Source organism: Molothrus ater, chromosome 10 (genome assembly GCF_012460135.2).
Source record: "Molothrus ater isolate BHLD 08-10-18 breed brown headed cowbird chromosome 10, BPBGC_Mater_1.1, whole genome shotgun sequence".
In the NCBI taxonomy this organism is placed as follows: domain Eukaryota; kingdom Metazoa; phylum Chordata; class Aves; order Passeriformes; family Icteridae; genus Molothrus; species Molothrus ater.
Window position 1 is genome coordinate 17,064,024 of NC_050487.2, and position 27,757 is coordinate 17,091,780.

Below are 27,757 nucleotides of genomic sequence, written 5' to 3' on the forward strand. Positions count from 1 at the left end.
AGCCAGGGGCCGGTCCGACCGCGGGCGCTGGCCCTTGGCGCAGCAGTGCGGGGCAGGGGAGCGGGGATGCCTGGGCCCGGGGCCAGCGGGAGCTAGCGGCCCTCTAGAGGGGTGCGGCGAGCTAGGACTCCGCAGGGCGAGCGCGGCCTCCTGCCCGGCCCCAGCCCCGGCCCAGCCGCTCGCTGAGCGCGGCTGTCGTGCTGTCCTCGCCCAGCCAGAGACTACAACTCCCAGTGCGCCCTGCGCGGAAATGTAATTCCCACCCCCACCCAGCGGCCCCCCCCACCCCGCGGAGGCGCATGCGCAGTAGCGGGGCGCGGGCGGGGCGCGCGCGCGCGCGGCGTCTCTGCAGTACGCGGGGGGGCGCGGGGCGAGGGGGGGCGGCGCCGCCATCTTGGGCGCGGGGCGGCGAGCAGCGGCGGCGGCGGTGGTGCTGGTGGTGGTGGTGGCTGCAGCGGCAGGTGAGGCGCTCCGCTCCCCGCCTGGCTGCGCGGCCCCCGTCCCTCCTCCGGGCGGCTTCCTGCGCTTGGGCTCGCTCTGCGGCCGCGCCCGGGCGGTGGCCGAGCTGCTGCGGGTGACGGCTCCCTGGCCGCTGGTTGGGGGTTGGGGTCTGCAGGCCCAGGGGCGGGGAGGCGGCTGCAGGGTGCGGTGTCCCCCGGCTGCCCTTGGCAGGGACGCGAGAGTGCCCCCGGGGCCGGGAGAAGCGGGGCCGCCGGGAGGGCTTTTCCTCAGCTTCCTCTGAGGGGGTGCCGGGCGACCCCATCATTCGTTCGCACTTCGCTGGTGGCTCAGGGGGTTATTAACAGCTGTTAATTAGCTCTCTGGCTGGAATACCTGTGTGGCAGCCCTGCGGTGCTGCACCGGGGAGGGTGGGGACAGGGTCGGGCTGTGTGTGGCACAGGAAGGCCGGCACCGATGCGTCAGGTCAGCCTGAGCAAAGGTTTTTTTCAGTCGGATCGGGCTGGAACTTCACTGAAAATTATTTGTCCGTACTGCTGATTCAAACGTGAATTAGCTGGGTCATGGCTTGCACTCTGCTTCCTCCCCGGAAAACCTGCTGAGGCAGAGCGCAGCGCTGCTGATGCCCAACTGCTTATTCTGAGGCTTAAAGCAGGCTCCTATCCAGCGGCTGTTCTGGATGCATTTCCACATCCATTCTTCCCAGGACTAGGGTTTTGGATTCAGTAAAACTGCAGGAAGCACAGCCTGTTTTTATCAGCCAGTGTAGTTGACTTCTCTCCCCACTGGGAAATGACTTGCTTTTCATCTAGTGTTCTCTCCATAAGCTGTGTGAGTGCCGGATCTGTTTTCTGCTTGCTTTAGTATGACAAAGCTGCTATCAAGTTTTAGCCTCAGGCTGCCAAAATCTGAGCCTGGAACTTGCCCAGATAGGTGAGTCTGGACGGCTTCTGTGGCTTGGAAGTCTCGGTATTGCGGGCTTCTAACTGTACATGGGCTCATGGTGGTGTTTGGTTGGGCAGCATTTACTTGAATGCTGTCAGAGCTGTAGCTACTGTTCTTTCCCATAGTAAAAGCTCTGTGTGTCCCTGTGAGTTTTGCTTGGAGGGACAATCTAAAATCTGAAGAGATGCTGCCAAACTGTCTACTTCCATATTTTTCCTGTCAGAAGGGAGGCATCACTCCTCTTCTGTAGAAAATGCCATGTTACTGACATCTAGTGACAAAGATACCTGGTGTTCTTTGGGATGCAGAGTGGCCATGTTCCAGGGAGAGCATTGGGGTGTCTTTGAACGGTATCATGGCCAGCTGCTTCCTCCTCCCAAAAGAGCCCAGTGCTGGCTTTTGGAGAATTGACTCTTGAGGCTGTGAAGGGTTACATCTTGAGTTCTTTGAAAAACAGGGGACTGGGACTGGACATGCATTCTTGTTTGATACAATCTCTTTTTTTTTTTTTTTTTTTGGTGGAACAGCAACAGTCACCAAACAAAACACGCTTTATAAAGAAACTTCCTGTAACCCTAGTTAAACTTTTCTTGCCTCATCCCTGCATCAAAAAAGGTAAAGTCATGACTGTCTTTTGCAGTTCAATGTCTTGCACTGGTTTTCTAAGCTTATTCTACTGAAGACCATTAGAGTATTTAAAGGCTATTCCTGGGGCCAACTGGAGGATGGCCTGTGGTGCCAAAAAATAATTGGTTTGTGAGGCAGAGTCTGCTTCTCTCCTTCAGTGAGTGATCTACTGAGTCAAAAGTTACTGGCAAGTCATGTATTATTTTGATCTTGGCAGGAGGTCGGCAGCTCAGCTAAAAGCTTGCAGGCAGATGCACAGAATGTGAAATGCAGTTATCTGCTCTCCAGTAGGAGTAGTGAGAGAAAAGCTGACACATCAGGGCACCTAGACCATTAGTGGTCTGCAGAATACAAGCTCTTACTCAAACTCCACTCTGTGCCTCGAACCTCTTCTGTTAGAAGATGCATAGGAAGCAAATCACTGTTCAGGTTTCTAGCTCAAGAGTGAAAAGCAAATAGTTCAAACTGACTTTAGAAATGCTTTGGTAGAGTGGGTAGAAGTAGAAAAAGGCATTGGGGCTGTTCACATCAGGTTGGGCTCAAAATATTCCTGAGAGATGTGCTAAATGTGATGTTTTACTGGAGTAAGGGAGCTTCTTGTGTTTCCTTGTGCCAGTATTTATCTCTTGTGACTCCTCAGAGTGGCTGCGTGCAGGATGGCACACAGAAGGGGGCTGTAGGAGGAGAGCCTGGTAAGAGAACGTGCTTCTCTTCCTGCCCACTGGTTATGGGGATTTATGGGATTGTGTTTAAAATAGGAACAGTTTCTCTGAAACTGATGGGTTTATCTCAGGAGCTCTTTAGCTCAGGGTATGCCCCTTAAGTAAATTATGCAGCCTGTCTTCCCCAGGATGAAGTGATTGCAGCTACTCTTGTTTGAAACCAAGTGCAGGCAGTGGCCTCCTGGAAAGTGGCTAATGCAGCCAACTAAGCAAAGCTTAGGTGCTCAGATTAGCTGGTGGGGTAATGGCATTGTTTTGAGCCTTAAGTGTTGGGTTGATAATGGCTAGTGCTAGCTAAATGGATGGGTTTTCTCAACAACTTCAGTTTGCCAGAGCAGCCTGACTGATCCCTCTCGTGCTTCGAAGTGCTGTCACTTGTCCAAGATCATACTGATTTCTGGAATGCAGAAATGGCTGCAGTTGGTGATTTGCCTTCAATACCTCTCCTGATTTCTTCCTGGATGAAAACTCAGCAGCTAATGTACCTTGAACTGCTTAGTTAGATAAGCTCATTAATGCACAGAAGTCTTACTTACTGTTAAGTCAGAACCCAAACTGTCTTTTAATAGACTACTAAAGGGGTTGGTTGTTTTACACCAGCTTATTAACTGACTTGTGATTGCTGTTTCCTGCATGTGCTCTGTAGATTACAGAAATCAGCATTCCTGTTTGCATTCAGGCTGAGTGATGTCTGTGCTGTAGGAAACTTTCAGCCCCTTAATGGGAGTGACAAAGTCCAAGTAGCTGGGTCTTGGGCTCACTACTGATCAACTTGTGTTTATTTGTACCCTGTACTGGATGAAGCTCATGCCTTTTCTCCCAGTGAGGTTGTGGCCAAAAGGGCTCTGCAGCTTAGCAGCAGTCCTGACACCTCCTCATCCAGCCTTGGTCAATGGCTGGTTGAAGGCTTTATTTTCCCCACCTGTAGTGCCAGACTCTTTTCTGGACAGGTAAAATCTTATCTATATGGTAAGAGTATCACCCACACAGCTGGCTTGGGAAAATAGAGCTGATCCCAAAGTTGCTTCCTAAAATGAGTGGACAGGTGTGCTCACTGGGGATGCTGCTGGTGCTCATCAAATCCAGGCACAGCTGGGGTGACAATGTGAAACTGTAGTTATGTTGTTACAGGCAGCCTAAGAACTGCTGCAGTCACATTGCTCCTGAGTAGTTATTCTTGAGCTGCTGTGTCACTACTGCACCTCTGAAGAGAGGACACAGAGGATTTGCTGAGTAGATGCCATGGGAGCAAACAGGCCTGGCTCAAGAGTTCCTCAGCTTTGGCCTGCACTGAGCATAGAGAAGCTGGCATGGAAGGATACAAAGAGCTGTATTTGTACTTTCCTTAGGCAGAAATACCAATATACACCACAAATTTATGGTGACTCTGGTACAATTAGGCTGTAGGTGCATTACATTGCTAGTGACACATTTCTTTCAGACAGTTCCTAATTCTTTTGGAGCTGGAAGAAGTACTTCTTGCCTTGCATGTGAAACTGGAATTACTGCAGTCATGTTCCTTTTACCACTGAAGAAAACTGACTAAAAATTCACTGTTTTTCCTAAGTAACAAATTTGAGCAGATCAGCTTGTTTGCTTGTTTTTACTTGTGCAAACAGCTACAAAAGGCAGAGAACAGTTTCAAGGTTTACAATGTAGGTTGAAGTTACCACTGTCTGCTGGTGCAGGTAATGGTTAATGGTCTGTGTGGTGTCATGTGAAAGACCTCAGGTTGTGGGACAAAGGTATTGGAGAAAATCACTCATTTGAATATCTGTGTATCTGGGATTTAGGCTACAATTCAGCTTAGTCTTTCATAACTAATGAACAAATGACTGATATTGCAGTTGTGTCTTACTGCTGGTGTGATACTTTGGCTTCTCAGAGAGACCATGGAAGGATGCACTGAACAGAAACTACAGCATTGGTACTGTGTGGTTCTGAAAGAGTTGCTGCAGAGGGAATGAACTGTGCTGGTTAGTTGATTCCGTACGTGTGCCTTGTTTAGTCTAAGAAAGCTCCATGCTGCACGTTGTTCATTTTTCTGCAGCCATTGTAAGTCAGAATTGATGAAGAGGAAATGGAAGAGGAAGGCTGGGCTCTGACATGCTGCAGGAGGGAGCTGCTGTATCTCCACTTGATAAATGCAGGTTTAGTGCCTCATCTCACTAGGTAGCTCCCATTCCAGCCACTTGTTGCATCCCACAATATGTGAAGCTGACAGTCCAGCAACAGGGTCCTGCTGCCTGAGCTTATGCTCCTGACTTCACCCATGCATTCCAAGTGGGTGGCACACTGAAAGGATGAAGTCTGACTTTTGGAGAGCCACCTGTTTTTAGATCAGACCTAATAAACAGAGCATTTTCCATCTATGATGGAATCAGTGGACAAAGGCAGTTTTTTCAGATACTGTGCTTTATTATGTCTTTATCTTTCTCTGCACTCTTTTAGTTATGGTTTGCAGCTTAGCTGCTGCAGACTGACTTTGGAGGCTTCCAGCGTCCCCTGGTTGTTTGAGAGAGGGGTGCTTATTGCACATCCCCTGGCCAGTGGGAGCACTGAGACATGATTTGAGGAAGTATGTGTGATTCTTAGGAAAGTGTATGTTACCATGTCAGTCATTGTAGGCCCAGCTAATCCTGCTGCTTTTCTCTTATGTAACTACTGAAATGCATTAAAATCTTTATCCCAGCCTTTGTTTTTATACATGTAGTTTGTTGTTTTGGTTTTTTTTTTTTTTTTTTTGCAATTGGTGGTGTCTTAATGCTGTAACTTTGCCACAATTGCTCTAAGGGTATATTTTAATGCTCTCATATTCACTTGAGTAAAAGGGCATTCTGAAAAGTCATTTCCATGTAATCTTAACTCCTGGTGGGTTTATAAGCATGTATACAAGTGGTCTGTCTGTGATGTTCTTTACTCTCCTTCTCTGTTTATGGGTTGAAATGGAAGCAAATAGGAATGTGAGCACTTGGCAGAAGGGTAGGAAGCCTACTGGCCTTAGGTATTTGTAGGAGCTGCATTCAGATGTTACATCTACCCTAGTAGCTGCTTGAAGCATGCAGAGCGTCTTGGGAGAGGGCTGTTGTTCCTAAATTAAGGTGATTAGTCACCAGCTGGTGTGAATTCAGCATACGTGTGGATTATCCCTGTACCTTTACTAGAATAAATCCATCCACACTGTAAGTAGAAAACAGGGCTGTAGCTACCAGTGTGGAGCAGGTTGCCATATGTTCAAGCTAGTGAAACAGAAGGAGTGAAGCTGCAAAGCTCTGAAAATGCAGCTGATGGATCATTAACCCAAAGGTTTCAGCTAGAGTCATCTTGGATTCCAGGCACTTTGTGGTAAACAGTTGAAGAAATGGTGGGCTTTGCTCTTAAGCTGTGTCTGCCAGTGAGATATTAGGCTGAGGAAACTCAGAAGCAGTGTAGAGCAAGCTCCCTAGGGAAGGCTGGCTGGAGAGGAGCAGAATGAGTCATTGAAAGCTGATTGAGCAATGTTTTCTGAGTCATGTTGCTCATGCACAGGGAGCAGATGAACCCATCTCCTGTGCTGGAGTTTTTATTCTGAGGCCTTCTGATTCCAGCAGCCATGAGTCACACTGAATGTCAGTCTCAAATTAATTTCAACCCTGTTCCCTGCAGTTCTTAACCACTGCAAGTACTAGGATCTTCCACAGCTGATCTGTAAAGAAAACTGTTAATTATTTTTAAATATGTGGACGATTGTGCTATGTCTGAACTGTACCACTAAAGTCCTCATTCTAGTTAGAATGTAACCTTGAAATACTTGAAAGGAGTATCAAACTTGAAACTTGAAACACAAACTGTGAAACTTGAAACACAAAGGAGGATCAAAACAAAGCAGGCTTATTTTCACTGCAGCCACTTCAAGGAGAGGCATTGTCATCTTGAAGAGCCATTCTTCTTGCTGAGCTTTAAGCAACTTTCTTTTGCATTCTGCCCTTTGTATAGCTTTCTGCTCTGTTCATAGATCTCTGGGCTACTTACTCCACCTCTTGAGTTTCCAGCTGTGTGGACATGCTTCCATTAGCTAGCTGATGGAAGTAATCCTGTGTGGAGAGAGAGTGTAGTCATTCTGATCTTGTGTCTTGGAGGGATGTAATGCAAGTTGTGAACAAAAGACTGGAATGTTGACCATGTTTCCTCAACTCCCATCATGGGCAAGCTTGGTGAAGGCTGACAGCAGCCCTGCACCAAACTGAACTTGCTGGAGGTTGTGTTGATGCCGTTGTGCTGCCTGTGCTTGTGGTGCCTGGAACTCTTCAAGATGCTGAACTGCAGAAGTTGAGCAGACCAAGGGAGATCTGATTATAATTGTGTTAAATACCTTGCATAGTTGAGACCTTGTTCTCTGATGCCATTAGAGAGGAGTGCAGCTGGAGGTTTGTACTGCTAGTGTCCTTCAGCTACTGCAAAGAACTGATTGGTGGCTGGTACAGTTGGGTAGGTCATCTAAAACCCTTTCCCTATAGTCACCGTTTTTAGCCCATGTGACTTTGTTGGTACCTGGAAACACTTTACCAATTGTCTGACACAAATCATTAGATAAATGGTACTTAAATGTGAATTCAGATTTCATTTTTAGAGCTGTAGAATTGTGGGTTCTTTCAGACTTGAGATGAATCCTAACTCATGTGGAGGCATTCTGCTGCTACATGGGAAATAATGCTCATGCATGTCTCAGTATAGTTGGCTGCTCTTTTAAAACAAACTGTCAGAATGTCCTGATCCCGTGCCCTAATCCGTAGTAGCAGGGGAAAGTACAAGCTCAGGTGTTAACCAGGGCCTCACATAGCACAGAGAAGCCCCTTTCTGACTTTGAGCAAGTTCATTATCGAGTTGTTTTGCCAGTGTAGTACAGCAAGCACACATCAGCTGGTTGGTGGCAGATCTCTGCAGGCTTCTGTTTTGTACCATACAAGAATTTGCAATAAGAGCACTCCTGGGTCAGCAGCTGCAGCAGTGGGATGTGTGTAGATATGAGGGTATTCAGAGTAGTAAGGGCAAAGAAGATCAAAGTAGACCAAAGAGGTGCAGATGGGACTACAGAATGGCACCCTAAATCCAAGATAAACAATTGTACAACAGTGCATATAGGAGGTGTGTGGATGAAGTAGCAAAGGTAATTCTGGCTTTACCTGTAGCTCTGAATATGAACCAATGCAGGTCTTAAATGTTAAAATGAAGGTGGAACCAGGAGCTAACTTTGCATGGGTGGTCTGAAGCTTGAACTCATCTCCTGGGATATTTTGTATAAGGAAGAAGCCTAGCATTTCATTGCGTTGATGAAGAATTTTTGAAGACTAAAAGCCTTTGAATCATAATCTATCTTCTTCATCAAACATGCTTTTACTAACATGTAAGATGAGGAAGCAGTTGACTCTGCTGCCTCAGGTACTGTGATACAATTAAAAATACTCTTTTTTTTTTGCCTGTAATTTCAGCAAAGCTATTAGAGAATAAGTTCTAAACTAACATGAGAAAGCATGGCATCGTTATTTCAGACATTTAAAGTTTGTAGATCTTCCTAAGAGAAGGCTTTTAATTTCCAATGCAAAGCTCATCAGCAATCTTCTACATGTTTTATAGTAATGCAGTAAGTACTCAAATCAAGGCTTTTTCAAAATTGATTTGCTTGTCATGCTGGCAGAGGGCTTTGTCTTGTTTATGCTGCATGTCTGATCCTGTTGCTTATCGAAGCAGACATTTCCTTTATACTAAAAATAGTGAAACAAATAACTTAAGCAGCATTAAAACCCAGAGGGAGATTATTTTTTTTTTTAAGACTAGGATGTGCTTTCTAGGATTCTTCTGGAAAGGGTTTGTAGGATTCTTATGATCCAGCTTTGACCAGTTGCGTAAGCTTCCAGGAAGCTGCTCTATACAATGCAAGTCTTAAAAAGAATGTAAGAACTCTCCATCTTTGATTGCAGTAGTCTGTATCTGAATGTGGAAGCCAGCACTTTAGAATTCTGAAAACACATGCTTGTTTCTTATCTGGACTGAAAAAACTAGTAAATAGGAAAGAATTTTCTGCAGTGGCCAACAAGTTGCTTTCAGTGTCACAATGTTTCTCATTTTTTTCATTGTTTGACCAGCGTGAATGACCTTGCAAATGTTTCAGCTTCTGCCTGTCTTGTTGGGCAGCTGTGTTCCATTCTCCATGTTTTGGCTTTCAGCCCTGCACGTTACCTCCCTGTTGCCTTTTCATGCCTGTTAGAGCTGCGTGTGCTTTGTGTAAGTAGTTGTGAGTTTGTGGTACAGCCACTTCCTTTGGTCTGAGAAATTTGGGTTGTTTGGTTGACCAGTGGGGTTGTCTTCTGCTGTGGGGATGCTGACATTGCTGCCCCTGCAGTTTGTAGCCTTGGTCACAAAACAGTGAGCAGCCACAAAAGGCTTTTCCCACTCTAACTACATGGGAATCTTGGAGCTGCCTATGTCTTAATAGATTTGGTTACAGAGACTTATAGGTAAATTAAATACTTGTATCCCAAAGTTATAAAGTGTTATGGTTGGGAATAGAAGAAAAACATATTTGGAAAGCTGTTCTGTGCTAATTGATCTCAGACATGAAAATATGTTGGTGATAGTGCCACAAGAAGCCACTGAAAAGTGGCAGAAGGCAGCCCACTAGTAGCCAGAGATACTTGACCAGAATAAAGCCAGAAAGCTTATTACTGAGCTTTGGGAAAACTGCTTGTTTCTATTTTGATTTAACTGACTTTTGGGCTCTTTTTTTTCTATTAATAAGCAGAAGCACCTATCTGGAAGCTGAAGACCTGTAGCAGAGACATATGAATAGTGTTATTCTTTGAGGATTCACTAGATGTAGCTAAAAATGTTGGTGTAAAGGCTTAGGAAATTTAAAGTTTCTTTTTTGTCTTGCTGAAATTAAAAGTAGTGGCTGCACGGTAAACCTTGGTTTAGCACAGAACTCACATCTGCAGTACTTCCTTCAGATGGGCAGTTACTGTAGTTTACTGGGTGTAATTTCTAGAGGATACATTACTTTTGATAATCCAGAAGTCCTTTAGTCCCTTTGATGTGTGCATTGTTTTTGTATTCTCTTTTTCCCCTGACATTTGAAGTGACCCAAGGCTGGGTCACTTCACCTTTGTCATTGCAGCATTCCTGAGCAGACACATATCAGTTCACTGTCAGCATCTGTCTCTAGGTTGGCCTCTCCCTATCCTTTTCAGCCAGCCCATACTAGTGGGTGTAGGCTAACCCACCCAAAGAGCAGTGTGGAGATGGTTGTTATCTAATGCCCTGCAGTTCTGTGGGATCACCCCAAGGCCTGCCCTGTCAGGGTTGCAGTTCTCTTCTTGGGACTAAGCCAACCAAGCAGTTGCTGCTTGTGGGTGTTATGACTTTGACCTAAGTGAATAGGAGTGCATAGTACTCCAGGAATGGGATCTGGTGAAGTAGCTGTATATTTTAAAAAGTCTTCTCTATCAATAATTTCTAATGTCTTTGGGGAGAGCTTTGTAGCTTTCTCCAAAGCAATCTTCCTTTGAAGAAAGAGAAAATTAGCAGTTTAGGGGGGTAACTTCTAAAGGACTATCTCCCTGTTCAAATGGGTCATGATTGTGACCACTCCAGTGGTACCTTGTAGCCAAATGGCTCTCAGTTTGAAGTGTGACTTGATATGGCTGCTAGGGATTATCAAAGGCTCTTACTCTGATGTGTAAAAACTATGTAAAAGTGGTAATAAATGGAGATGTACTTGCTGCTAGGAGCCCCCTGTCATGTGGTGATAGGCTTGGTGACATGTCAGACATTTGTGTGAACTGCATGTAAAAAGACTTAGGAATTGTGTCTGATTTGTATCTCAGCCTTTAGGGAGCCAGACACTTTATAGTAGAAGTAAGGGGTCTTTTATTTTCTCGTAGTTCCAGGCCTGTGTTTTTTCTCACATTCAAGAGGTATGTTTTGGATACTTGTCCTTGAGGCTTAATCTGTCCCTGCTGATTTTTGGAATGAGAAGACAACTTCTATTTCGGTGCCAACTTTAGGCTTTAGTCCTGGCTACAAATTGTTTCTGTACAGCCTGCTTAAATATGCTCTTTTCTGCTTCAGGTATTAAGCAACATGGGAAGTGAAGACTAAAGTTCCATCATGATCGGAGGCTTGTTCATCTATAATCACAAAGGAGAGGTTTTAATCTCTCGCGTCTACCGGGATGACATCGGGTAAGTGCTTCTGTTGCATCCCTGGTTTTTGCATTTTTGTCTCATTTTGGTGCAGTAAACAACCCAGAGCTGCTTTGTTCTGCATTAGCTGTGCATGCATGTGAGACTGCAACTCAACTTGCTGCTCTAGGCTTAGCTTAGAATGAAGAAGTTTAAGCCCTGGTCACCTACAGTGAAGGGTGGCCTGCAGCCAAACCTGGGACTTTATTTTGGATGGTGGGGATCTGGCCATTATTCCAAATGCTTCAGCAGCATGGACTGCCACTGTGGGAGCCTACCTCACTGTAATTGCTAAAACTTTACAGGAGCAGTAATGTGAGAACTGTCTGCCACACACTATAGCCAGGGTTCTGGATTAGTTTCAGGCACTGGTGTCTAACATCAAGTACAGGCAGGAGACTGTGGTCTTGGAAAGCTTTATCTACAAGCAGTCTCATGGCTGTACTGCTACAGCTGGCTTTCTGTCCCCCAGCTTTGTATAGCAGCCTAGTGTGAAAAGCTTACATTCATTGGGTAACTAAAGTTGTGGGAAGCCTTGAAAACCTTCAGTAGATTGTAGGTGTCTTGTTGCACTTCCCCAAAGTGTTATGATGCTCACTTAGACTGGATCTGTGCAACCCTTAGACTGCTAGTTTGCAGAATGCATCTTACTAAAAATACAATGCCTTGTAGGCAGTGGATAGTGCTGTAGGGAACCGTAAGTGATGGTGCTGCTTGGGCTGAAAACCTTAAATGCAAGGGGTTAGTGCACAACAGTACTTTTTCTAGTGGGTTTTCATAGTGTCAGGCATTAGGTGGAGGTTAGTAATTAAGTTGGCAGGGTTAAGACAGAGCTAACAGAGGCAGAGCTGTGGTAGGCGCTAATTCAGAGTTCAGTGCGAGAGAGCCTTCAGGCCAGTTTAGGAAAAAGTACCAGATCTCCACAATGACTAGTGGTAGGATGTGCTACGAAATAACTTGTTGCCATAAATGACAAAAAACAGTCAAGCCAATCTGCCTTCAGATTGCTCTGGTCTGAAGAGTATGTCCCTTCTGGTTATGGATTGTCTAGTGGAGGTTAAAAGTTGAGGTAGAACTAGTAGCTAGTCAAGGCTTGTACTGTTTCATTGAGGGAGTAGTCAACACAGTGTCTGTAATGAGGCTTCACCTAATGAGCTTTTAAGTCTCTTGGCTTGTTCTAGGTCAGCTAAGGTGAAGTAGCTGTTCTAAGGTTGACTGAGTTATTCCAGGACTTCCATACATAGCTGAGCCAAGGAAGCATTGTATTTCTCAAGCAGAAAGCCAGTGGCTGTGATGCTTTGCCTCTTTTCTACTGTACAAACTCTTATCAGTCTTCAATACCTGTTAGCTGAAGCTCTTCAGAGCAACTCATATGACAGAACTGACTTTGTAAAGCTGGTATCACAGTGGCTGAGCCAAGCCAGTCTGGATTATAGGTAACTTTGGTGTATATTTCAGGTGGGGGCTAGGGACACTTTCGCTGCAGTTTCTGGCAAAAATATTTTGTTGTTTGCAAACTTGAAACACGTACAAGATGGTTCTCAAACTGATGTTTATTCAAGAAGGCCTCTTGATTTAAATGTCATTATGGCTGTGGAGATGCAAACTAGGGAGCAAAGTAGGTATTTTTAATATGATCTTCTACTGCTTTTTATCTTGGCTCGTTTCTCTTACAGACTGAGTGTCTTATGTTCACTACATGATAAAGTACTTCCTGCTGGCTGGCCAGACAAAGTTAGAAAATGGGATTTCCTGCCTGATCCTATCTTAACTTTTTCATTTGGCAGAGTGCCAAAATATTCTAGTGTTTTCTCTAGTACTTGAGGTGCTCCTTTCAGTGAAATCATCCGTTCAATTCTTGTGAAAGTGTCAGTCTTGTGACTTAGGTGGAGCTGGTGTTGGCTGTTGACAGAAGTTGCTCCCAAGGTGCTGGATTTTTTCTTAAACAGGCCTTCAGTTTGGAATTTTTTTTAAACATGTAGCCTTACACAAAAAGTTTTTATGAAATGGCTATGTCTCATCTTGTGTAATCAAGAAACTGAGAGTCTTTCCATTTCCTAGTCTGAACATTAGCATTAATGCCAGATCTATTTAAACTTTTTAATATCTTAACCCTTAGTGGGAGGTAAGGAGAGGAATAGCTATGATGCTGTAGCTTGTACTCAGCTTTATAGGAATTCTGTCTCTAACCACACGGCTGAGTGATGGACTTCTCGCATACCATACAGTTCTTAGGTCATAAGCAGTAGTTCTGAAGTGCTGAGGGCTGAACCCACCCTGCTTGTTGGGAGGTAGTTGAATAGGAAAAGAGCATAACTGCTCCCTGTCTTCATGAGTGATTGACCCATAGGACTCCTTAGTCTTGGCCATTGCCATTGGCATTCTGAAGCCTCAGTTTCTGAGCTGGGAGATAAAGGTCATCTGTGGTTATGAGACCATCTCCCTTTGCAGTTTAAGTGCCTTAAGAAGCACATAGCTCAGATATAATGACCAAAGTGACAAACAATGAGGATATCCTTCTTATGATTTTGTTAAAGGCAGAAGTACCACAAAACTTGAACTTTCTTTGCTTGCAACTTAGAATGGCTTTGGTGCATGTAGCGCGTCTGTCCATACAGCAGCTAGCTGCATGTATAAGCAGCCTTATTTAAAAAAAAAAAAAGGCAAAACACCATGCATATAATTCAGGACACCATGGAGAGTTCTGCTGTGATTTTTGAGTGCCTTGTTCTTCAGTGACTTAGTCGTTGGGGAACCTACCTGCATTTAAGAATGCAGCTGTGTAATAAAACTTCAGCTATTTGAAACTGAGCAGCTTACATGACAAACTGCATGCACTTTAAATGTAATAGATATTTGGTTTCTGAGCTTCTAATACATCACGTCAGCTTCGTGGCTCTTGATCCTTAAGGAAAAAGTGCAAGCTGGATAGAGCAGTGTCTATATCTGCAGGATGTGCCCTATCTCTCCAGATGTGCTCCAGCTCTATCAAACTTGCTGTATTTCCTGTTGGCTGGACCAAACCAGAAAGCATCGACCCAAACACCTTCAAATGAGAAGTACTGTCACAGAAATTCCCACCCAGACTTGTAGCCCTGTCCTGAGGCAGACTGGGAAGAAGATACTTGATACTCTGCGGTCCCCAGGTGATGCCTCTGATTGAGGCTTTGGGGTTTTTCCACACCAAGGGCTGCTACCTATATTAGCAGAGCAGACTGGGTATCACTGTTGTGATACAGGTGCAGCTCACCTGGACTAAATGCCCAGTTATCCCTAAAGTTCAGCCAAACACAAATCTGTCCATGCTGACAGCCTGACCATGGCATGTCAGTGTTGTACCCTGTGTGAGGGCTTCATTGCTGCTGTAGCTTGTTACTGTCCATCCAATACTACCTTGGCCTTCTGTGCCAAGGAGCAGGGGGAGGGGGTGCTGTTTGGTCTCTTCTTATCTCTTTGGATTCATTGTGCCTTGTGTGTGTGTTTCTAACCCTTTCTCTTGTTGCTGTCACTCCTCCTTTCTCCGCTGGCGCCATTTCTGTCCATCCCATCTCATTGGCTGCTGTAGCAATAGGTAAGAGACGCGTGGTAGGCCACGACTGGCACTGCACAGTGGGCACTTGGTGTGCTAGCAAAGCCTCCCTGACCTGAGGCTTCTCCTCTAGTGTGCACCAGTCTGCTGACTGGTTCTGGTGCTACTTTTAGTGGGTTAGAACTTGAGGCTGGGAGGGCTAATGCTCCAGAACAAGCTGAACTTTCCTTGCAAGGCTTACTGGAGGGGAGGATTTGGGTTTTAGATATTATTTTATAGTAGATTACATTACTTTCTTGTGGAAAAACTAAAGTAGAAATGAAATATTAATTTAACTCCAGCTTGCAAACTTTCTGGAGCAATAACACCTGAGAAGTATTCAAAAGCCAGAATTTTGCTTATGGGGGGGTGTGTTTACTGATGAAACTTCTACATATGTCCCCAGACCTTCAAGGAGCAAACACCTGCTGTGGTAGCATATGTTCCTTGGAATATCCTTTGTTTTCTAACTTGGAACTGTGTGTTGGATTGTTGACAACCCTCAGTGCCTACAAGCATTTGTATGCCTGTATCCTTGCTTGCAAGGATGATTTTACTGTCTGCTCTCAAACGTGTTTCTGCATAATCAGTACCATGGCCTTGATGCTGCAGTCAAACCCCCTGCTCTACAGAGTGTCTGAGAGAATGAGTAATAAAGCACGACTAAATGAGTCTTGGCTTTGTGTGTAGACTGTTGCTTTAAGTTTTGGTCTTGTCATATAAAGCACCTGGGCTTCCTTCCTGTATTCTCAGGATTGGTGGACTTAATTTGGGAAGTTTATTCTGACTTGTAGTTACAGGATAAGGAGACCATTGTGCAAGAGCTGGCATCCAGAATGTCACTTGGACTCCTTGTGTAACAAGGAGGGCTTTTTCCCCTGTTGCTAGTGTATAGACAGTTTGGATCAAAGAGGGCAGCACCTATGGGCAGCTTGCACAGCAGTTTTTCAGCACTGGGGCAGAACTCTTGACTGTGAATGGTCCTGGACCATGCAGTACTGCTGACATGTTTCACTGTGGGGACTCTGAGTCTGGATGCAAGACACCTGTTCTGAAACAGAGCAGTCTTGAGGTGACATGTAACTGGAAATCAAATGGTGATTCTAATCCTCCTGCTGCTTTGAGCCTGACATCCAAAGTGTGTGGGGTATGGAGGTGAGCTGGATCTGAGAACTAAAGCTCCCTTCTGGAGTGTGCCTGGGCACTGACATCTCTTGGGTGGCCTGGGCAAATTTTGCTGGTTTTCCCTTGGTTGTATGTCTGGGAGCAACTGCCATTGACATGTATCTTGGGAGATTACAGCTTGCTTTGGGGCAAGAGTGTGAAGGCCTGGCCATACAGAACAGACAATAATTAGGTGTTTGGTCAAAACTGGACTCTCTGAGCCATATGTTGCTAATGTGTTTGTTTCCAGCTATGACAATCAATTGGGAGTGCTGTCAAAATTAATTGAAGGGAAGGTTTCTTTGCCATTTTACTCCAGACAGAGGGTTGCTTCTCCTTCTGACTACAGTTACACTGTAGTCCAAACCTCCCTAGAGACCAGTAGCTCTCTCTCTCCTTGAACTTGTGCAGAATTTAGTGTCTAACTCTGCTCAGAGCCTTCACTTGCCGTCTTGGAGAGATCCCCAGGCATCCTCCCTAGGTGAGCTTGCTGTGTGTAGTTCGGTGTGTGTAGTTCAGTGTGTGACCGTAGTGGCAGAAGCAGAGCTGTGCAGCCAGCTGGTGTCACGTTTGCTGTGCTGACTTGTCTTTGGTGGTGCTTTCGCAGGCGCAATGCCGTGGACGCCTTCCGCGTCAATGTCATCCACGCGCGGCAGCAGGTGCGCTCGCCCGTCACCAACATCGCCCGCACCAGTTTCTTCCATGTCAAGCGCTCCAACATCTGGCTGGCTGCTGTCACCAAGCAGAATGTCAATGCTGCCATGGTATTTGAGTTTCTTTACAAGATGTGCGACGTGATGACTGCCTACTTCGGGAAGATCAGTGAGGAGAACATAAAGAACAACTTCGTGCTGATCTATGAGCTGCTGGATGGTGAGATGTTTCCCTTATATACTGTGCCCTGTTGCACTTGGTCATTCTGAAATCCTTAGCTTAGTATGATGTAGTAATAATCCTTGAAGTATTTTTAACATGTGTGGCAGAGTTCAAAATTACTTGTTCGGCTTTCTAATGCCACCTGTACTGCAAATGTGAGTGTCCAAGTCCATAGCCTTGTGCAGATTCCCTTCCCTGAAATGGTGGGAGCTGTGCACTTGTACGACTGAGACAATTGGTACTGGAGCTCAGCTTCTGAAGGGATCCTGTGTAGATGTCAGGCTTTCCTTACCCCAAGTATATCAAGAGGACTGTCAGTAGCACCTCTAAGGTCAGCTGGTGCCCAGGTGGCTCTAGCAGTGTATGGAAGCAGCCACCCCAGGCTTAAGTTGCTTGTCCCTAGTAAGTTGCCTTTTGGGCTCAATTCTGAACAGAAAGAAGTCAATAAAACACAATGTGCTCTCTCCCAGCCCTACCTCCCCCACTGATACAGCTCCAGATTTCACCACAGATTAATAATAGTGTCCCTTCACCTGCTTGTGATATCAGCCTGCTTGTGGAGGTTGCCCTTGAGCTGCCCCTGTTTCACATATCATGAGGACTTCGTGTTAGTTATGTTTCAATTTGTTTTCCAGACAATGCACCATACGTGTGTGTCCTGGGATTCTTAGCCTAGGATCACAGTGACTGATGTTCTCCCTGTTCCCTCAGGGCACACCAAGAGACTGCCTGTTCTCTGCTTTGGTCAGTCACTGCTGCCTCCTTGCAGGCACAGTGAGATCAAACCTGCCAGTGTGATGTTGCTCAGAACCATGTTAGTGGTCTTCTTTCCCCTCTAAATCTCTTGTGGATTGTTCCCTTTCTCTTTGAGGGGGAAGTAGGTGTGTACTGTTTCCTGTGTGTAAACATCTGTTTCCCTCCTACACTCATCCTGCAGTGCCACAGCTCAGCTGTTGTTTTAGGTTTTGGTTTTATTACATCTTCATAAGAACAAAACTTGGGAAAAAAACAGCTGCAAAGATAAAATTGCTGTGGTGTTTTAAAAACTCTCTATTGTCCTGGGTGTTTTTGGAAAAACTCCTCAGTGTGCCCTGTGCAGATGGCTAGGTTAGTTGATATTTAGTCCTGAGGTCTGGTTGTGTCTAAAAACTGGCAAATTCATCACTTACACAGCTTTCCATCACCCCTCATCTCCAAAGTATTGTTCCAGGAGCTCAGTGTAGCAAGAAGGATTCTTTTCCCTTGGTCAGGCATGCTGCAGCAACTTACCCAGAAATTCAATGTGTAAGCAGTACCTGTGCACTGATGGCCTCTCTCCATATAGTAGCAGTTAGCCTAGTTGATGTGTTTATTCCTTGTAGCTCTGAACTAACCTTTTACCCTTCTGTAGAAATCCTGGACTTTGGCTATCCTCAGAACTCTGAAACAGGGGCCCTGAAGACTTTCATCACTCAGCAAGGCATCAAGAGTCAGGTAATCAGAGGAATTTGGGGTACAGCACTGTTCTGCTGGTTAATTTTTGCTAAACCTGTTCAAGAGAGTATGGTCTTAATTACCATCTAACCATTTGACCCCTGTGGAAGGAAGGTGCCTGAAAAGGTTGAGAACACCTGGCAGGGGTGTATCTCAGTGGCACCTTGTTCTAGGTGTCCTTGCACTATGCTACCTCATGTTCCCTGGCACATGATAAGATGAAGGAGGAAGAGCCCAGAGCTAGGATAATGTCAGTACCTTGCATGTAAATATGGTTGCTGGCTTCAGGCTCTGCTCTGTGTCAGCTTCTGAGAGAATAAACAAATCTACCTGCTGAACCAGAAGTAGCTTTTTTGCATGTGAATCTCACTGAGCAAGTCTCCACCAGAGCTGTCAGGATTTCATGCCTGCCTTATAATGAAGTATTCTTCAGCTTTGTGAATCTTGCTGTGAAGTCAGGAAGCCCATGTTGCTCTGTCTCTGCCTGTAACATCCTTGCAGGTCAGCGTCAGTACAGCCTGAGCTTTCTTAGGTTAGAGATGAGAATCTCTGCTGTGCTTTTAGCATAGTGTTAACCCTTGCAACAAGTTTACATAGAGTTAGAAGATAAAGGGTGTGTTGGGAAAAAGATGGTTAGTTGGACTGGTTTGGGGAATGTGTTTAAACTAGTTCTAATCCTACTCCAAGTACAGCCCTCAAAACTAGGCTTCCTGTCTCACAAGCTCATGCTTAACCTCTGAATTCAAAGGAAACTCATAGTCTGTTTCTCATGTCCCCAAGGAATCTTGTCCACCTTGTCCATCTGACACAGCTGTGCAAGTCAGTAATAAGGACTTAGCCTTAAAGTTAGTCCTCTCCCCTGCACAGCAGTGAGTCAGGAAAAAAAAGCTGGGAGTCCATAGTGAGTGTCTGTAATCTGTGGCAGAGTAAAGCTTCAGCCTCAGCTACAAGCAGAAGCAAAGGGCAAACAGGAGCCTGCATGGTGACTGTTCTTGTTTAGGTTAGCAGGGGTCAGTCTCTGGAGGCTCTGTTTCAACTCAGTTCATCAGCACTGATTTTCTGAGAATTCCTTTTTAGACTTTTAATCTAGTAGCAAGACTAACTGCATTTCAAGAGGAGGTGAGAGAGAGAAGCTGCCCCTGAGCAACATATTTCCCGCTAGAACAGCAAACTGTTTTGCAACATGGCCAGATGTGAATGCATCCGGTCTCAGTCCCCATCACGAGTCCTAGTGTAAATCTTTGGCCTTCTGCAGTCTGACAGTTTGGGCAGTCAGCACTGAAGATAGCTGAATCAGCTCCTGTTCCTAGGAGAACTCAAAACTAACCACCTCCCACACTTCCTTCCCTTGCTCTTTTTTTTTGCTTTTGTTGGTTTTAACAAACTTCTGTGCTTGTTTGTGTGCAAACCACTGTCGCAGTGTCATGCTTAATTCAATAGCAGGTTTAGTCCTTTCCTTACAAAGAGGAGTATGGCTTTCAGCTTTACACAAGTAAGCAGTTCTTCTTCTGCTCAGTATTGGCATTTTGTGCAGCCCAGTTCAAAAATCAGAATTAATCTATTGCAGGCACAGGATGGCAAGGACACCAGTTGAAACAGTACCTGCCATGTTTCCTGCTCTCTACTCTGGTACTTCTAGCCTTCAGCTCCTCATTGACTTAGAGCCAGTTCACACAGGTACCTAGGACCAAAATCTGGGTCTGAATCATCTGGCCTATCATCTGTGTTTCCTATCTTCATGTAGTTCCTGGTGATGCTTTCCTTGGGCTTGTGTCCTGAGGAATTTAAGGAACAAAATCCATTCATGGCAGACTTTCCAAACTCAACTTTTTGACTTTGTTCTCAATGAAAGATTGGAAATGAAACTTCAAACCCAGGTGTCTTCAGTGCCTCCCTTAGGGAATACTCATGCTGCTGGGTGGTCTCAACTTCAGCAGCTGCTTCCAGATCCATCTGGTCACTTTACAGAGTAAGTGTCAGGTCAGGTACTGGTGCTGTTGCAGGAGATGAGAACGTCATCACATGATCAACGTCCCTTTGGAAGACAGAGCTCTGGGTATTAAATCTACGTATTCTTGTAAAGCCTGAACAAAGCATTGAACAAGACAGTGCTTTTTTTGTGGGACAGACAGAGAGGTACTTTGTGTACTGTATTGAGCACTTACCTAGGCAGTTCTCAGGGGAATATAAAACTCTGTCTCTTGGATGATGAGACAGTGCCTGTGCTTGCTCAGGAACTGACCCTGTCTGTGGCAAGAGCATGTGTGAAGCTGAGATCATGTACTGCCACCTACTGTGAGCCTACTGCAGGGCTGCTGTGGGAGAACCCACTTGTGTTTTGGACCATTGTTGTGTGGAAGAGCAGAATTAACAAGGATACCACTTTATCCAGGACCCAAAGTGCCTGTTATTTCCCATAGTCAGGGCATCTGTGACATGGTAGACATCCAGGATTTGCATTAGGAACACCAGCATGAGTCTGTTCCTAAGAGAAACATTATTGGGAGTGGTATTTTGCCTGTCTCTCCCTCTGCTCCACCTTGTGTTTGGATTGTCAATAATGGGCCAAGTCTGAAAATTAATTTCACTGCTTGGAGTGCTGGGTTTCCTGCAGGGAGCTAAAGGTCAAAACCCCTCATCTTGTTTGTGCTAATTAGCTCCCTAATTAACAAAGAGCTGACCTGCTTTTTTCCTGTCCTCAGGTAGCCTTAAGCCTAATCTGCCTCTTTCTCCCTTCCTCCCTTCTCTTGCTATTGACCTGCTTGCCTGTTAACCCTGTCTACACTGCACTTGCTACTATACACCTACTTCTTGACTTTCTGCATGTGACTGGACCCCACCTCTAGCATCAGGTAGGAAATCTCTCTGTGCCTCTCAGCACAGCCCTTGGTACTCTTTGAAGGCTTAGAGCCTGGGTGCTGTTAGATGCATTTTGGGTTTGTGTTGGTATGTAACTTTTATGACTGCAGTTATTAAGAAACAGGCCTTGGGGATTAGCTCTCCTGTGGCCCTGGGGTTTCATGTTGGATAAGGGTGTGAACTGCTACATCAATCCATGTTAAGCTTCTCTGCTTAATATGGATTGATGTGACAGTCTGAGATTATTTGAATGCCATTGGTGGAGCCCATGCCTCCCTGCACTAAGAGGTAGCCTAATGGACTTACTGGCAAAACAGAACAACATTCCCTGATGTTGCTATGGCCAATTCTTGGTTAGGCATAGAATTTGATGTTCTGAGGAGGGAATCACCAAATCATGTGAGGTATCACAGCACCCATATTGAAGTGACAAAAACTTGTATGTGTAGTAAATGGCAAGTGTTTGCTCTTAGATTCAGAGCAAGGTTTCTTAGTCTTTGAATTTATTTATGTCTAAGATGTAATTTCTTCTCTTCAGACCAAGGAAGAGCAGTCCCAGATCACCAGCCAGGTGACTGGACAGATTGGATGGAGACGTGAGGGAATCAAATACCGTCGCAATGAACTGTTTCTTGATGTGCTGGAGAGTGTGAACCTCTTAATGTCCCCACAGGGTAAGTCGGTGGTGTTGAGCTGGCATCCTTCTCCTGCTCAGGGTTTGTGAGTGGTGACTCTTGTAAGTGTTCTGAACTGTGATCTTCTCTAACCAGGTCAGGTTTTGAGTGCCCATGTCTCTGGCAGAGTGGTGATGAAGAGTTATCTGAGTGGAATGCCAGAATGCAAGTTTGGCATGAATGACAAGATTGTCATTGAAAAACAGGGCAAAGGGACTGCGGATGAAACGGGGAAAAGGTAAGAGGTTTGGACCTGGTGACCACTTGCCACCAGGGACTCTTATGAAAGGGCAGCCCTTAATAGCTTTTCTGATCTGACAGACTAAAAGCTGGGGTTTTTTCTTCCCTTCAGATGGTACTGCTAACTTTGGGTAGATCAGTTGTCATGCAAGCTACCATCCTGAGGGCCTCAATACAGAGGGCTTCTCTTCAGCTCTTTAAGTATTAACATTCAAACATAATTTTAAGTGTAGAGTTCTTGCACCTGGAAACACTTCCCCAAGATGGATTTTCCTATAATCTGTAAATCTAGCAGTTTTGCTCAGTGCTCTTAATCATAAAAGCAGTAGCAGTGCTCCCAAGAAATAGTGAAAGAATCCCTCTGCCTGCTTTACCTGGACTGTTTCCATAAAGTAGAACAAAGACTGGGGAAGCCCCTCCTGCTGATTACAGGTGATCAGTGGTTGTGTGAGTAGGAGGCACATCCTTTCTGAGAGCCCAGCTATGCTCCCTCCCAGCTGCACCTCAGTCAGTACCCACATTGAAGCTGAAAACGGCTCTTAACCCCTTCTCCAGCTTTCCTGCTTGGGGTGAAGAGATAAAAGCAACGGGACTGCCATTTTCGTCTCACTAACCATTTGCAACTCATCTGTATTTCTCTTGGTTGTCTTTTTTTTTTTTTTTTGCTGACCCCCAGTGAATTGGGAAGGTAGATAATCTGCTTCAGCTTTGTGTGCACTCTGCTCTCCCTCTGTCTCTTGCTTTGTGTGACTTGTGCATGTAACTTGGATCTCAGACACTTTCCATGATGGTTCCTGTAAATGGAGCTGAGCTGCTATTTGCCTTTTCTCTCAGAACCAAGCCAAGAGCTATCGCTTCACTGTCACCTTTAAGCCATCTTTCCTGTACCAGAATTCAGCTAGTAAAGTGGATGAGCCTGAGATGGCTGATGGGCCCAGTGAGGATTTACTCTAGTGAAAATATCAACTGCACAGGCCTTGAAGAGTCAGTACACTGTCCCAAAGCTCCTGTGCCAACTGCCTTTGCCAGTAAATATGGTAGTTTTTTGAGTTACAGAAGTAAGATGAACAGGGATTCTTGGTAGGTGGTTCAATGATTATCCAGTGGGCATCTCCAGCTTGGAGACATTACTCTCCAGAAGCATTTAGTTATGAGGTGACCAAAAGGGACAGCTGCTATCAGTTGCTTTTTGGGATGTAGCTTGTGGCAAGGCCAACCCTGAGTAATGCTGCCTGAGACCTGGAGCAATCCTAGGTAGAGGCTTTCTCAGCTGTTAGGCAAAGAAATAGAAATCAGTTGACTAAGATTGGTTGTCATCTGAGCAGCAGATTAGGAAATACTAACTCCTCCTTTTGAAGCACAAACCAGACCACTGGTGGTTGTGTAACCAGACAGCCAGTCAGCCTGGGGTCAGTCTGCTTCCCCTTTGTGTAGGTAGTGGTGGTTCCTAGGAGAGCTAAACCTGCTGTAGTTCTCACACTATCTTGGCATATTGGCATGGTTGTCCTGTTGCTTCCAGCAACTGAGGCAGCCTAGATACCATAGTGATACACTGCTGCACCTTCTCTACACTGCTGCCTCTTCTGTTGCTCCTGCCTTCTGGTCCCTCTCAGTAGCTGACGGGTTTTGGCTGGACTAGGACCTGTATTTTCAGGAATTAGTACCTGGCACAAGTTCAGTGCAGGTTAGGCTGGCAGGTTAGGCTGGTGCACATACATGGACAGGTGGTAGCTCATCAGATTTTTAGGAGAGATACAGACTTGTATGTCACAATGTCATGGTTTTAGTGATTTGGTTCAGAATCAAACCACCTGCTGGCAGTGTGGAAATGAACAGCTTTGAAGAGATTTCTGAAGATTTCTGAACAGGAATACTCTGAACCTGGCATTTCCTGGCTGTGTGGCAGTGGGATAGCTTTGTGGACAGGAAAGTGTTTTCTCTCCTTTGAACTGTGCTGTGGGAAGACTTGGGCTGGCAGAGTTGCCTTTGCAGTCCTGAGTGCTGCTGGCGGTCAGACCCAAGCATTGTTGTGCTGGCTATGACAGAAGGGTGCTCTTCTAAGCTCTCTCCTCTTTGGGTAGAGGAGGGAGAAAATTCTTTCAAACAAGCTTCATGAAATATGATTTTTGTGGTGGTGAAACAAGGAAAGTCTGAGCCAAGAGGCTGCTGTCCCCTAATCTCTCCCTGCCTCCCCATTTCCTGGACACCTGCAATGGCAACATGCTCTGTAGAGTAGTTTCTGCCTGGACAGATTTTGACTGCACCAAGATACCAGAGCTGCAGCTTGTGCTTCTCTGACTGTGTTTTGTATTTTCAGCGGCAAACAGTCAATTGCCATTGATGACTGCACTTTCCACCAGTGTGTGAGGCTCAGCAAGTTTGATTCTGAGAGGAGCATCAGCTTCATTCCACCAGATGGAGAATTTGAGCTCATGAGGTACTGTGGGTGGAGGGTGAACAGGCTGGTGTTGGCATCTGCTTGCTGCTACAGTAGTGTTGCTGCTCCCAGGCAGACTTGAAGCCCTTGAGCACTTAAGAAATACACACCACCCCCTTTTCAGAGTGGAATCTGTAGGGTATCCCACAAATCCATCTGTTACAAATGTGGAATCCCAGCTGTGTTTAGTTTTCTTTGCCATAACCATGGTGTTGGATTGGGTTTTCTTGCTTTTGAGCTTCTCGTATCTGTTGTTTTTAGTGTTTAACACTGGTGTCCTTGAACAAAGCTGTTGGCAGGAATCAGATACAAAACTTGAGACACAAGAAACCATTGCTGCCCTACAGCAGCATGGATCTTAACTACTGTTTCCTTTCTGGCTGATGTTTCCAAGCTGTTTGGCATATTCAGAGGCTATCTCTTTAGGAGGGTGATACAGTTTGAGGCATAAGGGAGTTAATTCCTCCTCAGAGTTCACTGTAACTTCCATCCCTGCAGATACCGAACCACAAAGGACATTATCCTTCCCTTCCGTGTGATCCCACTGGTGCGAGAGGTGGGCCGGACCAAGCTGGAAGTGAAAGTGGTGATCAAATCAAATTTCAAACCTTCCTTGCTGGCCCAGAAGATAGAGGTAAGAGTTAAAAAAAAACAACTGTGGTACCTTGTGCCTGGAAGTCATGCCTCTAGTTTATGTCCACTGCAGTAGAGTTCTCACAGATGAGTCTTCAAGCTTGAAGAGGGCTAAAAAAGTGAACTGATTTATCTCTGAGATGTGTGGTGCTGCTGTTTTGTGGGAATGGTGAGGTGCTATAGAGTAGAGAGGTGGAAGCTGTTTTCATTTGCACAGCTTCCTTGGCAGGAGCTTCATTCTATCCCTGCAGCAATTGTTCATTTAATTCCTCAGCCACTGTGAAAATTTCATGTTTTTCTGTCTGCATGATCTGATGGTATGTCAGATAGGCAGCAGGCTGTGAGCTGTGTAAGACAGGCTAGGGGTGACTTTGCAGCTTAGTCCCCATCTTGCAGCAGCTTACTGCTGCAAGGCTGGGCTGTCCAGAGCCTGCTGCAATGCCTGGCATCCTTCCTGAACTCATCTTCCCAACATTACCCAGGATTCCTGCAGCATGGCAATCTCTGCCCTGTTCCTTACTGACTTTGTGTATTATGGAACTGTGAATGTGTACTTCAAAGCAAGAAACTGGAGAGCTAGCCTAGGATGCCTTGTGATGGCTGATGTTCTCTGGGCCCTGAGCTGGGAGAGAGAAGGCCCAAGGGGTGCAGGACAGACTGCCCAGAGTGCCCAGGCTGCAAACTCCTTGCCCCCGCTTACCAGACTGTGCCTTCCAGGTCCGGATCCCAACACCCCTCAACACCAGTGGAGTGCAAGTGATCTGCATGAAAGGGAAGGCGAAGTACAAGGCCAGTGAGAATGCCATTGTCTGGAAGTAAGTGAGCATGCTGGGGCTGGCATTTAGGGGCAGGCCTCTGGGAGGCAGGGTCTGTTCAGTGCTCCTGTCTGCCTGAGATTATGTAGTTGATGGGGAGCATAAACCCTGGCACCCTCTCACTTCTGAGCTTTCTCCAATAGGATAAAACGTATGGCTGGAATGAAGGAATCCCAGATCAGCGCGGAGATTGAGCTGCTGCCCACCAACGACAAGAAGAAGTGGGCTCGGCCTCCCATCTCCATGAACTTTGAGGTGAGTACCTGTCTGCCTTTCAGGATGCATCCAACCTTGGAGAAGCTTTGTCAGTCCCTCTGGGAGTTATGCAGGTTTGAGCATCCCCTGTGACAAGCTGCCAGGTAAGGTCAGCCAGATGGTAAAGCTAATGGAAGAAAATTGCCCTTAGAGCCACAGGAGTCTGGCACTGTGCATGCAGGGAGCAGGGAAGGGAACAGTGACTCTTGATGTCCGTTTCTAGATGCATTGCCCAGGGGTCTTCTGGCATTTGTGTACGGAGAGCATCTTACCCCCATTCCAATGCTCTCTGTTGCCTTTCCCTCTCTCAATAGGTCCCATTTGCACCCTCTGGGCTGAAGGTGCGCTACCTGAAAGTCTTTGAGCCAAAGCTGAACTACAGTGACCACGATGTGATAAAATGGGTGAGGTACATCGGCAGGAGTGGGATCTATGAGACCAGATGCTAGCCCCAGCAGGCTAGCAGGCTCCCTCTTCTCCAAGCCATGCTCTGCCTCTCCTCGGTCTTCAGCTACATTCAGAGATGTCTGCCTGGCCCCTCGACGCAGATTGAAAGACCCTGTGGCTCACCCCGGGAGTGGACTCGCCTGCCTGTGCTCAGTTACCACCCACGCTGCAGATGAAGTTCAGAACCCAGTCGTGTGCAGGGTGCAGTCAGCCTCCTGCTCCCCGTCCCAGGGTGGGCAAGGGCTAGTCTAACTCCCATCTTCTCGTGATCTTTCTAGGGAACGTCCACCATTAAACTCCTCTTCTGTTGGTGTCTCACTACTTGCATCATATCCTAGTATTTTTGAAGTTCTTGTGCATATGTACTCGTAGAATAGACCTAAACATAGACTGGACAAATCTGAGTTGAAGTTACCCTGGCTTCTGTACTAGCTATTGCTGTTGTGGTAGATGTTGCTGGCCAGTCTGAGATGGCTGGGGTGGTGAGTTTGTTGGGCCCCCACCAAGGAAGATGGTGGGCTCACCGGATCTCACCACCACCTTATTTCCTGCAAAGTTGTCAGTATAGAGTCCTGCTGTGGGAAGGTTTGTGACCAAAAAGGATGATGAGGGTTTAGGCTCTTGCTGGTGTGTATGTGGGTGGCACAGCATTTCAGGTCCTTGGAGCATTTACCCCTACCCACTGCTGGCTTGAGCCAGTCTGTCCTTTCCAAACAAATTGGAGACGTGGCCCCACTGTCCCAGGGAGTGTGGGCCAGCTGAGCTCTGTCAGGATGTGAACAGGGTCTGTTCTTGGGGAATCTCAAATGCAGTTGGCAGTAAGACCACCCTGACCCAGCCTGCCCTCTCCACACTTCTACCAAATGCTTCTGGGCTATAGGAATGCTGCTGCAACCCACAATCCTGCTTCCGGTAGTGTGGTCTCCATTTTGTACACTTTGTGATTTGTCCAGCTCTGAATCTAATAAAGTATGTAGAATGGAGAAGGCTGCCTGCACTGCTCTTTGGGACTGGTGCTGCAAGAGCCTGGGCTGTGCCTTGGGCCTGTGCCACAATGTCTGGGGGCTTGCCTGTGCTGCTTCCCCAGCCCTGGGCTGCTTGGGGGCTGGTAGGTGAAAAGAACAAGTGATGCTTTTGTTACCAGCTGTGCCAGTGCTGCAGCTCCCTGGAGAAAGGAGGATGCTCTGGGCTTTCCTTGGGGCTGCAGCTGGGATGAACTGAACTCAGTGGAGTGTGTCCCAGCCCCCTGTAAACCAAGCCAGGCTTAAGAGAATCTTGGTCATCTTTCCTTGCACTCACCTGAAAAAACTCAAAAGACAATTTCTCCTTTTAACTTGGCTTTTGGTG

The 27,757-nt window shown here is 46.1% G+C and overlaps 1 protein-coding gene across 1 annotated transcript; it reads left to right on the plus strand.

The window, feature by feature from the left end:
* The first annotated feature begins 374 nt into the window (after positions 1 to 374).
* Positions 375 to 27,396, plus strand: AP2M1 (adaptor related protein complex 2 subunit mu 1). Its single transcript, XM_054515898.1, has 11 exons — positions 375 to 461; positions 10,857 to 10,969; positions 16,309 to 16,574; positions 17,968 to 18,050; positions 21,448 to 21,583; positions 21,680 to 21,821; positions 24,141 to 24,260; positions 24,759 to 24,894; positions 25,611 to 25,708; positions 25,852 to 25,963; positions 26,278 to 27,396. Exons 2-11 carry the CDS (start codon positions 10,896 to 10,898, stop codon positions 26,410 to 26,412), a joined length of 1,302 nt encoding a protein of 433 aa, XP_054371873.1. The 5' UTR covers positions 375 to 461; positions 10,857 to 10,895; the 3' UTR covers positions 26,413 to 27,396.
* The last annotated feature ends 361 nt before the right edge of the window (positions 27,397 to 27,757 follow it).

Bases quoted from the DNA above. Each gene is read 5' to 3' on its own strand.
- AP2M1 (XM_054515898.1), top strand. From the start codon at position 10,896: ATGATCGGAGGCTTGTTCATCTATAATCACAAAGGAGAGGTTTTAATC. The intron at 16,575-17,967 runs GTGAGATGTTTC...ACCCTTCTGTAG, and splicing joins GATCTATGAGCTGCTGGATG to AAATCCTGGACTTTGGCTAT. The intron at 21,584-21,679 runs GTAAGTCGGTGG...TTCTCTAACCAG, and splicing joins CCTCTTAATGTCCCCACAGG to GTCAGGTTTTGAGTGCCCAT.